This window comes from Cherax quadricarinatus, chromosome 75, assembly GCF_038502225.1.
Source record: "Cherax quadricarinatus isolate ZL_2023a chromosome 75, ASM3850222v1, whole genome shotgun sequence".
Taxonomy (NCBI): Eukaryota; Metazoa; Arthropoda; class Malacostraca; order Decapoda; family Parastacidae; genus Cherax; species Cherax quadricarinatus.
The window spans coordinates 770,153-784,926 of record NC_091366.1 but is presented as its reverse complement, the minus strand read 5'-3'; the positions used below and the strand labels follow the sequence as shown (position 1 = coordinate 784,926).

Here is a 14,774-nt window from a genome sequence, read left to right as displayed (position 1 = left end):
GATGGATCACTTGGATCACCAGGTGTGTGATGGATCACTTGGATCACCAGGTGTGTGATGGATCACTTGGATCACCAGGTGTGTGATGGACCACTTGGATCACCAGGTGTGTGATGGATCACTTGGATCACCAGGTGTGTTATGGATCACTTGGATCACCAGGTGTGTGATGGATCACTTGGATCACCAGGTGTGTGATGGATCACTTGGATCACCAGGTGTGTGATGGATCACTTGGATCACCAGGTGTGTGATGGATCACTTGGATCACCAGGTGTGTGATGGATCACTTGGATCACCAGGTGTGTGATGGATCCCTTGGATCACCAGGTGTGTGATGGATCACTTGGATCACCAGGTGTGTGATGGATCACTTGGATCACCAGGTGTGTGATGGATCCCTTGGATCACCAGGTGTGTGATGGATCCCTTGGATCATCAGGTGTGTGATGGATCACTTGGATCACCAGGTGTGTGATGGATCACTTGGATCATCAGGTGTGTGATGGATCACTTGGATCACCAGGTGTGTGATGGATCACTTGGATCACCAGGTGTGTGATGGATCACTTGGATCACCAGGTGTGTGATGGATCACTTGGATCACCAGGTGTGTGATGGATCACTTGGATCACCAGGTGTGTGATGGATCACTTGGATCACCAGGTGTGTGATGGATCACTTGGATCACCAGGTGTGTGATGGATCACTTGGATCACCAGGTGTGTGATGGATCACTTGGATCACCAGGTGTGTGATGGATCACTTGGATCACCAGGTGTGTTATGGATCACTTGGATCACCAGGTGTGTTATGGATCACTTGAATCATCAGGTGTGTGATGGATCACTTGGATCACCAGGTGTTATGGATCACTTGGATCACCAGGTGTGTGATGGATCACTTGGATCACCAGGTGTGTTATGGATCACTTGGATCACCAGGTGTGTGATGGATCACTTGGATCACCAGGTGTGTGATGGATCACTTGGATCACCAGGTGTGTGATGCATCACTTGGATCACCAGGTGTGTGATGCATCACTTGGATCACCAGGTGTGTGATGGATCACTTGGATCACGAGGTGTGATGGATCACTTGGATCACCAGGTGTGATGGATCACTTGGATCACCAGGTGTGTGATGGATCACTTGGATCACCAGGTGGTGTGTGGTGGATCACTGGGATCACCAGGTAGTGTGTGATGGATCACTGGGATCACCAGGTGGTGTGTGGTGGATCACTGGGATCACCAGGTGGTGTGTGATGGATCACTTGGATCACCAGGTGTGTGTGGTGGATCACTGGGATCACCAGGTGGTGAGTGGTGGATCCCTGGGATCACCAGGTGTGTGATGGATCACTTGGATCACCAGGTGGTGTGTGGTGGATCACTGGGATCACCAGGTGTGTGTGGTGGATCACTTGGATCACCAGATGTGTGTGGTGGATCACTGGGATCACTAGGTGTGTGTGGTGGATCACTTGGATCACCAGGTGTGTGTGGTGGATCACTTGGATCACCAGATGTGTGTGGTGGATCACTTGGATCACCAGGTGTGTGTGGTGGATCACATGGATCACCAGGTGTGTGTGGTGGATCACTTGGATCACCAGGTGTGTGTGGTGGATCACTTGGATCACCAGGTGTGTGATGGATCACTTGGATCACCAGGTGTGTGATGGATCACTTGGATCACCAGGTGTGTGATGGATCACTTGGATCACCAGGTGTGTGATGGATCACTTGGATCACCAGGTGTGTGATGGATCACTTGGATCACCAGGTGTGTGATGGATCCCTTGGATCACCAGGTGTGTGATGGATCACTTGGATCACCAGGTGTGTGATGGATCACTTGGATCACCAGGTGTGTGATGGATCCCTTGGATCACCAGGTGTGTGATGGATCCCTTGGATCATCAGGTGTGTGATGGATCACTTGGATCACCAGGTGTGTGATGGATCACTTGGATCATCAGGTGTGTGATGGATCACTTGGATCACCAGGTGTGTGATGGATCACTTGGATCACCAGGTGTGTGATGGATCACTTGGATCACCAGGTGTGTGATGGATCACTTGGATCACCAGGTGTGTGATGGATCACTTGGATCACCAGGTGTGTGATGGATCACTTGGATCACCAGGTGTGTGATGGATCACTTGGATCACCAGGTGTGTGATGGATCACTTGGATCACCAGGTGTGTTATGGATCACTTGGATCACCAGGTGTGTTATGGATCACTTGGATCACCAGGTGTGTTATGGATCACTTGAATCATCAGGTGTGTGATGGATCACTTGGATCACCAGGTGTTATGGATCACTTGGATCACCAGGTGTGTGATGGATCACTTGGATCACCAGGTGTGTTATGGATCACTTGGATCACCAGGTGTGTGATGGATCACTTGGATCACCAGGTGTGTGATGGATCACTTGGATCACCAGGTGTGTGATGCATCACTTGGATCACCAGGTGTGTGATGCATCACTTGGATCACCAGGTGTGTGATGGATCACTTGGATCACGAGGTGTGATGGATCACTTGGATCACCAGGTGTGATGGATCACTTGGATCACCAGGTGTGTGATGGATCACTTGGATCACCAGGTGGTGTGTGGTGGATCACTGGGATCACCAGGTAGTGTGTGATGGATCACTGGGATCACCAGGTGGTGTGTGGTGGATCACTGGGATCACCAGGTGGTGTGTGATGGATCACTTGGATCACCAGGTGTGTGTGGTGGATCACTGGGATCACCAGGTGGTGAGTGGTGGATCCCTGGGATCACCAGGTGTGTGATGGATCACTTGGATCACCAGGTGGTGTGTGGTGGATCACTGGGATCACCAGGTGTGTGTGGTGGATCACTTGGATCACCAGATGTGTGTGGTGGATCACTGGGATCACTAGGTGTGTGTGGTGGATCACTTGGATCACCAGGTGTGTGTGGTGGATCACTTGGATCACCAGATGTGTGTGGTGGATCACTTGGATCACCAGGTGTGTGTGGTGGATCACTTGGATCACCAGGTGTGTGTGGTGGATCACTTGGATCACCAGGTGTGTGTGGTGGATCACTTGGATCACCAGGTGTGTGTGGTGGATCACTTGGATCACCAGGTGGTGTGTGATGGATCACTTGGATCACAAGGTGTGTGTGGTGGATCACTTGGATCACCAGGTGGTGTGTGATGGATCACTTGGATCACAAGGTGGTGTGTGATGGATCACTTGGATCACCAGGTGGTGTGTGGTGGATCACTGGGATCACCAGGTGTGTGTGGTGGATCACTTGGATCACCAGATGTGTGTGGTGGATCACTGGGATCACTAGGTGTGTGTGGTGGATCACTTGGATCACCAGGTGTGTGTGGTGGATCACTTGGATCACCAGATGTGTGTGGTGGATCACTTGGATCACCAGGTGTGTGTGGTGGATCACATGGATCACCAGGTGTGTGTGGTGGATCACTTGGATCACCAGGTGTGTGTGGTGGATCACTTGGATCACCAGGTGTGTGATGGATCACTTGGATCACCAGGTGTGTGATGGATCACTTGGATCACCAGGTGTGTGATGGATCACTTGGATCACCAGGTGTGTGATGGATCACTTGGATCACCAGGTGTGTGATGGATCACTTGGATCACCAGGTGTGTGATGGATCCCTTGGATCACCAGGTGTGTGATGGATCACTTGGATCACCAGGTGTGTGATGGATCACTTGGATCACCAGGTGTGTGATGGATCCCTTGGATCACCAGGTGTGTGATGGATCCCTTGGATCATCAGGTGTGTGATGGATCACTTGGATCACCAGGTGTGTGATGGATCACTTGGATCATCAGGTGTGTGATGGATCACTTGGATCACCAGGTGTGTGATGGATCACTTGGATCACCAGGTGTGTGATGGATCACTTGGATCACCAGGTGTGTGATGGATCACTTGGATCACCAGGTGTGTGATGGATCACTTGGATCACCAGGTGTGTGATGGATCACTTGGATCACCAGGTGTGTGATGGATCACTTGGATCACCAGGTGTGTGATGGATCACTTGGATCACCAGGTGTGTTATGGATCACTTGGATCACCAGGTGTGTTATGGATCACTTGGATCACCAGGTGTGTTATGGATCACTTGAATCATCAGGTGTGTGATGGATCACTTGGATCACCAGGTGTTATGGATCACTTGGATCACCAGGTGTGTGATGGATCACTTGGATCACCAGGTGTGTTATGGATCACTTGGATCACCAGGTGTGTGATGGATCACTTGGATCACCAGGTGTGTGATGGATCACTTGGATCACCAGGTGTGTGATGCATCACTTGGATCACCAGGTGTGTGATGCATCACTTGGATCACCAGGTGTGTGATGGATCACTTGGATCACGAGGTGTGATGGATCACTTGGATCACCAGGTGTGATGGATCACTTGGATCACCAGGTGTGTGATGGATCACTTGGATCACCAGGTGGTGTGTGGTGGATCACTGGGATCACCAGGTAGTGTGTGATGGATCACTGGGATCACCAGGTGGTGTGTGGTGGATCACTGGGATCACCAGGTGGTGTGTGATGGATCACTTGGATCACCAGGTGTGTGTGGTGGATCACTGGGATCACCAGGTGGTGAGTGGTGGATCCCTGGGATCACCAGGTGTGTGATGGATCACTTGGATCACCAGGTGGTGTGTGGTGGATCACTGGGATCACCAGGTGTGTGTGGTGGATCACTTGGATCACCAGATGTGTGTGGTGGATCACTGGGATCACTAGGTTTGTGTGGTGGATCACTTGGATCACCAGGTGTGTGTGGTGGATCACTTGGATCACCAGATGTGTGTGGTGGATCACTTGGATCACCAGGTGTGTGTGGTGGATCACTTGGATCACCAGGTGTGTGTGGTGGATCACTTGGATCACCAGGTGTGTGTGGTGGATCACTTGGATCACCAGGTGTGTGTGGTGGATCACTTGGATCACCAGGTGGTGTGTGATGGATCACTTGGATCACAAGGTGTGTGTGGTGGATCACTTGGATCACCAGGTGGTGTGTGATGGATCACTTGGATCACAAGGTGGTGTGTGATGGATCACTTGGATCACCAGGTGTGTGTGGTGGATCACTGGGATCACCAGGTGGTGTGTGATGGATCACTTGGTTCACCAGGTGTGTGTGGTGGATCACTGGGATCACCAGGTGGTGTGTGGTGAATCACTGGGATCACCAGGTGTGTGATGGATCACTTGGATCACCAGGTGGTGTGTGATGGATCACTTGGATCACCAGGTGTGTGTGGTGGATCACTGGGATCACCAGGTGTGTGATGGATCACTTGGATCACCAGATGTGTGTGGTGGATCACTTGGATCACCAGATGTGTGTGGTGGATCACTTGGATCACCAGATGTGTGTGATGGATCACTTGGATCACCAGATGTGTGTGGTGGATCACTTGGATCACCAGATGTGTGTGGTGGATCACTTGGATCACCAGATGTGTGTGGTGGATCACTTGGATCACCAGATGTGTGTGATGGATCACTTGGATCACCAGATGTGTGTGGTGGATCACTTGGATCACCAGATGTGTGTGGTGGATCACTTGGATCACCAGATGTGTGTGATGGATCACTTGGATCACCAGATGTGTGTGGTGGATCACTTGGATCACCAGATGTGTGTGGTGGATCACTTGGATCACCAGATGTGTGTGGTGGATCACTTGGATCACCAGATGTGTGTGGTGGATCACTTGGATCACCAGATGTGTGTGATGGATCACTTGGATCACCAGATGTGTGTGGATCAGTTGGATCACCAGATGTGTGTGGTGGATCACTTGGATCACCAGATGTGTGTGATGGATCACTTGGATCACCAGATGTGTGTGGTGGATCACTTGGATCACCAGATGTGTGTGGTGGATCACTTGGATCACCAGATGTGTGTGGTGGATCACTTGGATCACCAGATGTGTGTGATGGATCACTTGGATCACCAGATGTGTGTGGTGGATCACTTGGATCACCAGATGTGTGTGGTGGATCACTTGGATCACCAGGTGTGTGTGATGGATCACTTGGATCACCAGATGTGTGTGGTGGATCACTTGGATCACCAGGTGTGTGTGATGGATCACTTGGATCACCAGATGTGTGTGGTGGATCACTTGGATCACCAGGTGTGTGTGATGGATCACTTGGATCAGCAGGTGTGTGTGTGGTGGATCACTTGGATCACCAGATGTGTGTGGTGGATCACTTGGATCACCAGATGTGTGTGGTGGATCACTTGGATCACCAGGTGTGTGTGATGGATCACTTGGATCACCAGATGTGTGTGGTGGATCACTTGGATCACCAGGTGTGTGTGATGGATCACTTGGATCACCAGATGTGTGTGGTGGATCACTTGGATCACCAGGTGTGTGTGATGGATCACTTGGATCACCAGATGTGTGTGGTGGATCACTTGGATCACCAGATGTGTGTGATGGATCACTTGGATGATAATGGTGATGTTAATAACCTTACAGTGGCAACACTGATGATAATGGTGATGTTAATAACCTTACAGTGACAACACTGATGATAATGGTGATGTTAATAACCTTACAGTGACAACACTGATGATAATGGTGATGTTAATAACCTTACAGTGACAACACTGATGATAATGGTGATGTTAATAACCTTACAGTGACAACACTGATGATAATGGTGATGTTAATAACCTTACAGTGACAACACTGATGATAATGGTGATGTTAATAACCTTACAGTGACAACACTGATGATAATGGTGATGTTAATAACCTTACAGTGACAACACTGATGATAATGGTGATGTTAATAACCTTACAGTGACAACACTGATGATAATGGTGATGTTAATAACCTTACAGTGACAACACTGATGATAATGGTGATGTTAATAACCTTACAGTGACAACACTGATGATAATGGTGATGTTAATAACCTTACAGTGACAACACTGATGATAATGGTGATGTTAATAACCTTACAGTGACAACACTGATGATAATGGTGATGTTAATAACCTTACAGTGACAACACTGATGATAATGGTGATGTTAATAACCTTACAGTGACAACACTGATGATAATGGTGATGTTAATAACCTTACAGTGACAACACTGATGATAATGGTGATGTTAATAACCTTACAGTGACAACACTGATGATAATGGTGATGTTAATAACCTTACAGTGACAACACTGATGATAATGGTGATGTTAATAACCTTACAGTGACAACACTGATGATAATGGTGATGTTAATAACCTTACAGTGGCAACACTGATGATAATGGTGATGTTAATAACCTTACAGTGACAACACTGATGATAATGGTGATGTTAATAACCTTACGGTGACAACGCTGATGATAATGGTGATGTTAATAACCTTACAGTGACAACACTGATGATAATGGTGATGTTAATAACCTTACGGTGACAACACTGATGATAATGGTGATGTTAATAACTTTACAGTGACAACACTGATGATAATGGTGATGTTAATAACCTTACAGTGACAACACTGATGATAATGGTGATGTTAATAACCTTACGGTGACAACACTGATGATAATGGTGATGTTAATAACCTTACAGTGACAACACTGATGATAATGGTGATGTTAATAACCTTACAGTGACAACACTGATGATAATGGTGATGTTAATAACCTTACAGTGACAACACTGATGATAATGGTGATGTTAATAACCTTTCAGTGACAACACTGATGATAACGGTGTTAATACTTTTACAGTGGCACCATTTCACTATATATATAATTTTATTAAATTCAAAACACAATATAAAGCCCTCTTAAACATTTAAAACTTATCCTTTAAGACTTACCTGAAAAATTGATGAATACCACCGTCAAGCGACTGATGAAAGTAATTGGAATGCTGCGATGACCAAAGGTCATTGTACAGAACTGATAATAAGTAGCTCTTTTACCTCAGCAAAACCCAAACCTCACCAGCTACCCCATCTATAAATATACTGAGTAACGATGGTGACATCACACATCACTATCTAAGGCCTAGTTTTACTGGGAAATAATCTCCCTCTCTCCTACATACTATAACCTAAGCCTCATTATCCTCGTAAAAGCCTTCCTGCTCCTGTTTTAAGCTATAAACATAGAGATTCATCACTTACGATGTTGAAGAGAGTGAAGACGTATTTCTCGACCTCATCCTCCCCATGGAAGTCAATGACAGTGTTATCCACAGCTACGACCAATTCCAGCCACTTCTGGGGATCCGTGACATTGAGAGAGTCACCAAGAGTCACCTCTGTCAGTCCGGATGTACCTAGTGGGAGCAAGGGACATCACACTCACTATATATACCTTAAATATCATGTAAGTCACATGTATATGCTTCAAGAATTGTGTAAGTCAAATGTATAAATCCCAAACATCATACGTCACATGTATATACCTTAAAAATTACGTAAGATATACGAATGCAGTGGACCCCCGGTTAACGATATTTTTTCATTCCAGAAGTATGTTCAGGTGCCAGTACTGATATATATCATAAACATTATGTAGTTGTTCATATATACCGACAAACACTGAGTACTGTAGTTCCGTGTATATACTTCATACACACACACACACACACACACACACACACCATGCGCCCTAAAAATCGTACAGAATTAATGAAAAAATTATACTTTCGGAATGGGATTTCATGAGTGGACAGATGTAATTATTTAATTGAATGTGATGGGAAAAATAGTGTTGAGAGATTACATAGTGAAAGCATGCGGGTAGTGGCGATAAACTGATAGATAGTTGAAAGTTGCAGAGGCATGGGAAAGGGAAGAAAAGGGAGAGGAAGCTGTAGGAAGGATTCTTATGAGAAAGAATAGGAAAGTCGTCAAGGAAGGAATATCTTGGAGAAGCCGGGGGTCTTTGAAGGAGAGGACAAAGTCTTGGAGGAGGAGCCATGATTTCTGAAGGAGGAGGACCCAGGGGGTTCTTGGAGGACTTACCTGCAGCCACTTGAGACTCCCATATATCTGGAGAGTAACCATCCCACTCCAAGCCCTCGAAGGGGTCCAACACCTGAGGATGATCTGAGGAAAAATACGAGATTAACACTTCTTTCGGTGTCTGGTGGTTAGAGACGCCAGTAACACCCCCACACCACTTTTTAGACCACTACCAACTAGTAGCACCACCTATACCACTTTTGAGACCACTACCAACACTAGTAACACCACCCACACCACTTTTGAGACCACTACCAACACTAGTAACACCACCTATATCAGTTTTGAGACCACTACCAACACTAATAACACCACCTACATCACTTTTGAGACCACTACCAACACTAGTAACACCACCTACACCACTTTTGAAACTACAACCAACATCAGTAACACAAACACACCACTTCTGAGATCACTACCAACACAAGTAACACCATTTACACCAGTGTGAAAATCCCTAACACCACCAGTAACAGCAGTTACAGTGGCTCCAACACCACCTACACCACTGTGCAAGTTCAACACTGCCAATAGTTCTACCACCACCTACATCACTGGGAAGCCGCTACACAGTGTCAGATCACAGGGTTCACTCTCTCAGTCAACACAACAAGTCGCTCTCTAATCAGACATCAAGTGCGTTTCACAAATTGCTGCTATGTGCTCGTGGTTTGGTTGATAGCGTCCTCATCTCACACATCCATGGTCCGGGATCAATCCCCGGCACGGGTGGAAACATTGGCCTTGGTTCCTTACACCTGCTGCTCTTGTTTACCCAGCAGTAAGTAGGTACCTGGGTGTTAGTCACCTTACACCTGCTGCCCCTGTTTACCCAGCAGTAAGTAGGTACATGGGTGTTAGTCACCTTACACCTTCTGCCCCTGTTCACCTAGCAGTAAGTACATGGGTGTTAGTCACCTTACACCTGCTGCTCCTGTTCACCTAGCAGTACATGGGTGTTAGTCGACTGGTTTGGGTGGCATCCTGGGGGACAAGATTAACCTAAGTTGCCAGAAATACTCTGCATAACAAGGGGCTTTATATACAGTAGTGTGTCACTGATGTCAGCTATGCTCTGTCTACCTTGTACACGTACTAGCAGAAATAACTGTTATTATTACGAACCCTGACGACCGTCCTGTTGGTTGTAGTCACCCCATACTCATCCTGTGGTGGTATTAAGGGCTTACAGAGGACGTAATTGGTCCAGGGACTGGCACATGTCCGTGATAACCCGTGGATGTCTAGCTTCCAGCTGCATTACGTTAAACACACATGGACGGAGGATCGAGCCTCCACTCTTCTCTCTTTTCAGTAACTCTATCAAAGACTTTTATAGGAATTCACACTCACTGTGCCTTTTCGTTTTGTGTAATAATCGTGAATCATACATTGTTGTGTCGTTCTTCTTCTGTGCTCTACCTGCTGAAGAGGACCTGAACTAAAGGTCAAGACATACAGCTCTTTACCCTGGCTAAGGCACTGAACACCTTAAATAACGGTACCCAGGTGTTGGACATGTATTTTATCAATAAAGATACAAATCATTCAATCCATTGATAATCATTAACTGGGTTAATACTCACCCCATGAAGGTTCCCACTAGTGACATTCACCCCATGAAGGTTCCCACTAGCGACATTCACCCCATGAAGGTTCCCACTAATGACATTCACCCCATGAGGGTTCCCACTAGCGACATTCACCCCATGAAGGTTCCCACTAGTGACATTCACCCCATGAAGGTTCCCACTAGTGACATTCACCCCATGAGGGTTCCCACTAGCGACATTCACCCCATGAAGGTTCCCACTAGCGACATTCACCCCATGAAGACACTCTTCCTCTTATAAGTGTGAATATTTTCAAGCAATGAGAACACTGCTGCCAAGTAGAAAGGTTAACACTCTGAAAGATGGGGAAAGGTCACGTCACGTCACACGTTCCTCTGAAGATTACATTTGGCAGTGTACTTCAAGAAAGGAAATGATGAGAAGACATGACCAAGTCTCTGGGACAAAGATATTCATTTTTTTCTGATATTTTTGTATGTTTTTTTTAGGGATAATGAGCAAGGAGTCACCTTCTTGGTAGAATACAAGGTGACTATCGTAGGTAGTGGAACACTATGTTTGACCATCGTATGTAATGGATTTATAAATCTGACCACACAGCCTCCACCCCTACATGAATGGTAGAGGTCGCTTGTGATAGTCACTTGTGATAGAGGTCACTTGTGATAGAGGTCACTTGTGATAGAGGTCACTTGTGATACAGGTCACTTGTGATACAGGTCACTTGTGATACAGGTCACTTGTGATACAGGTCACTTGTGATACAGGTCACTTGTGATACAGGTCACTTGTGATACAGGTCACTTGTGATACAGATCACTTGTGATACAGGTCACTTATGACACAGGTCACTTAGCAGGCAACTAACAACTTCACTACAGTAAAAGTTAAGATACAGGGAGCGCAACTGAAATTCAATACCCACACACAATTCAGCGAGTGCACACACACTTGTGCACACGTACACGTACATGCAAAAAACCATACACACAGGCGATTTAAAGAGATGTTCTCAGTGGAGAGAGGGGAGACACCAGAGAGACAGGAGGACAGGGTACACAGACAGGTACTGGACACCGTACACACAACAGGGAAAGATGACAGAAAAAGAAACTATTGATTGAGCTGAATTCAAGAAAAGTGGTGGGTGCCAACCAGTGGTCACCGTGTGGATAACTGGTTCAGAGAACAGGTTGATATATTAGACACATGTACAACACTTGGGTATCTTTATTGAGGTAATCAGTCCCTCAGCTTGGAGTCGATGTAATCAGTCCATCATGATTGATGGACTGATTACCTTCAGCTCCCTCTGATCTTCACTATTGTGCTTTGTATTGGACCGATGAAGCCACTGTGTGGCGACACGTTTTCACAGAAAAGACATCCATGTGTTACCCATGTGTTTAATTTATCAAGGTGTCATTATGGATTCTGTGAGAGGGAGCAAAGGCTCTATGTGAACCATTAGCGAGGATCAACAAGTCAATGAACACGACGCACTGCCCAGGGATCTGGAAGACAGTGAATGTAGTCCCTGAGTTTTAAACTTGATGGAAGAAGCAAGATTTTTAAGGGCATCGAGAAATGGTTGGAAGAGACTACTACTACTACATTACTATTACTACTAGTACGAGTGTTTAAGAAAGAGACAGACAAGAAGCGCTGAGCTAGAGAGTGGTATCACTGACGTGCATACCAGGCAAGGTAATGGAGAAGATTACCAGTCAGGAGAGTCTGGTAGAACACTTGCATAAACAACACAGGTTCAGAGATGGCTAACCTTGTCTTACGAACATGCTCAATTCTTTGACAAAGTAACAGAAGTGAGGAGAGAGAGAGAGAGAGAGAGAGAGAGAGAGAGAGAGAGAGAGAGAGAGAGAGAGAGAGAGAGAGAGAGAGAGAGAGACAGACAGACAGACAGAGACAGAGACAGAGAAATGGATAGACTCCATGTTCCTACACTGCAAGACGACATTTAAAACTGTACCGCAGGGGCGCCACGAGTACACTGAGAGACAACACAAGAAGCGTCATGGGCCCAAGACTGTTCAACTGCCTCCCAGCATACATAAGGGGAATTACCAATAGACCCCTGACTGTCTTCAAGAAGGCGCTGGACAGGCACCTAAAGTCAGTACCTGACCAACCGGGCTGTGGTTCGTACGTCAGCTTGCGTGCGGCCAGCAGTAACAGCCTGGTTGATCAGACCCTGATCCACCATGAGGCGTTGTCTCAGACTGAGCCTCGGGGGCGTTGACCCCCGAAACCCTCTCCAGGCAAACGAGAGACTAGGATAAAAACTCAGGTACCGACAGGAATAACAAGGCGCATACTCTAGTCACCTACTGCATCAGGATATACCTTGAGTATACCTGGAGAGGGTATCTTACGGATAAAAAACAAAAACTGGTTTTCCGGGAAGAGACGGCAGAATGGCAGTGTAAGAAGTGGGGTACCGCAAGGCTTGGTATTAGGGCCAGTACCCTTTTTGGTCTATATGACTGACATACCGTGCGTGGTCAAGGGAGATATACCCCTATTTGTTGATGATATAAAATAGATAAGAATACAAACAGATGAGGATAGACTACAAATGGACGTTAACACACTAGAAGAGTGCTCAGATAAGTGGTTGCTTGAATTCAACCCCAGCAATTGCAATTTTATGACGATTAGGGAAGGAGCATACAGATTAACATACACACACACACACACACACACACACACACACACACACACACACACATGTTCCAGAGAAGGGACACAGACACAAGAGGTCACAATTGGAAGTTGAAGACTCAGATGAATCAAAGGGATGTTAGGAAGTATTTCTTCAGTCATAGAGTAGTCAGGCCGTGGAATAGCCTAGAAAGTGACGTAGTGGAGGCGGGAACCATACATAGTTTTAAGGCGAGGTATGATAGAGCTCATGGAGCAGGGAGAGAGAGGACCTAGTAGCAATCAGCGAAGAGGCGGGGCCAGGAGCTATGAATCGACCTCTGCAACCACAAATAGGTGAGTACAAATAGGTGAGTACACACACACACACACACACACACACACATAAGAGTGAAGTAATGGAGTCAGGATCTATACACAGCCTTAAGAAAAGATACAATAAGGCTCTTGGAGCGTGGAATGGATCTAGTAGCGACCAGCGAAAAGGCGGGTCCAGGAGCTGTCACTCGACTCCTGCAACCACATATACGAGAGTAGGTGAGCGAGCATACAGATACACACACACTCACTCTCAGATGAGTCACAGAGATGTTAGGAAGTATTTCTTCAGTCACAGAGTTGTCAGGAAGTGGAACAATCTGAAGAGTAATGTAGTGGAGGCAGAATTCATACATAGCTTTAAGATGAGGTACGATAAAACTCATGGAACAGGGAGAGAGTGGATCAAGCAGCGACCAGTGAAGAGGTGGGGGGTTAGGAGCTATGACTCAACCCTTGCAACCACACACACAGCGATGGTCAGATCTGGGATAACATTCTTGGTATTACCATAATGTGACAACACTACCTTGGTTGATGCCCAGGGCACACCAATACCCAGAATACCAGTGTGTGTACCTGGCTGCCACCAGCACCCAACTCACCCAGGATCAATCCTGGGTGAGGCCAGACGTATAACCATGTCTACTTTCACATGTCTACCTCAACCATATTTCAACCAGTGTAGACTAGGCCTACCTCAACCATATTTTAACCAGTGTAGACTAGGCCTACCTCAACCATATTTTAACCAGTGTAGACTAGGCCTACCTCAACCATATTTCAACCAGTGTAGACTAGGCCTACCTCAACCATATTTCAACCAGTGTAGACTAGGCCTACCTCAACCATATTTCAACCAGTGTAGACTAGGCCTACCTCAACCATATTTTAACCAGTGTAGAATAGGCCTACATCAACCATATTTCAACCAGTGTAGACTAGGCCTACCTCAACCATATTTCAACCAGTGTAGACTAGGCCTACATCAACCATATTTCAACCAGTGTAGACTAGGCCTACCTCAACCATATTTTAACCAGTGTAGAATAGGCCTACCTCAACCATATTTCAACCAGTGTAGACTAGGTCTACCTCAACCAGTGTAGAC

General features: G+C 46.4%; 1 protein-coding gene across 1 annotated transcript in view; it reads right to left on the bottom strand.

Moving 5' to 3' along the window:
* Positions 1 to 14,774, bottom strand: part of LOC138854925 (uncharacterized) — a 188,001-nt gene that overhangs the window by 74,850 nt on the left and 98,377 nt on the right. Inside the window, exons 3-4 of the mRNA XM_070100836.1 lie at positions 9,087 to 9,170; positions 8,241 to 8,395 (exon numbers count right to left, since the gene is read on the bottom strand). Coding sequence (XP_069956937.1) covers positions 8,241 to 8,395; positions 9,087 to 9,170 — 239 coding nt within the window. The remainder of the gene's footprint in view (positions 1 to 8,240; positions 8,396 to 9,086; positions 9,171 to 14,774) is intronic.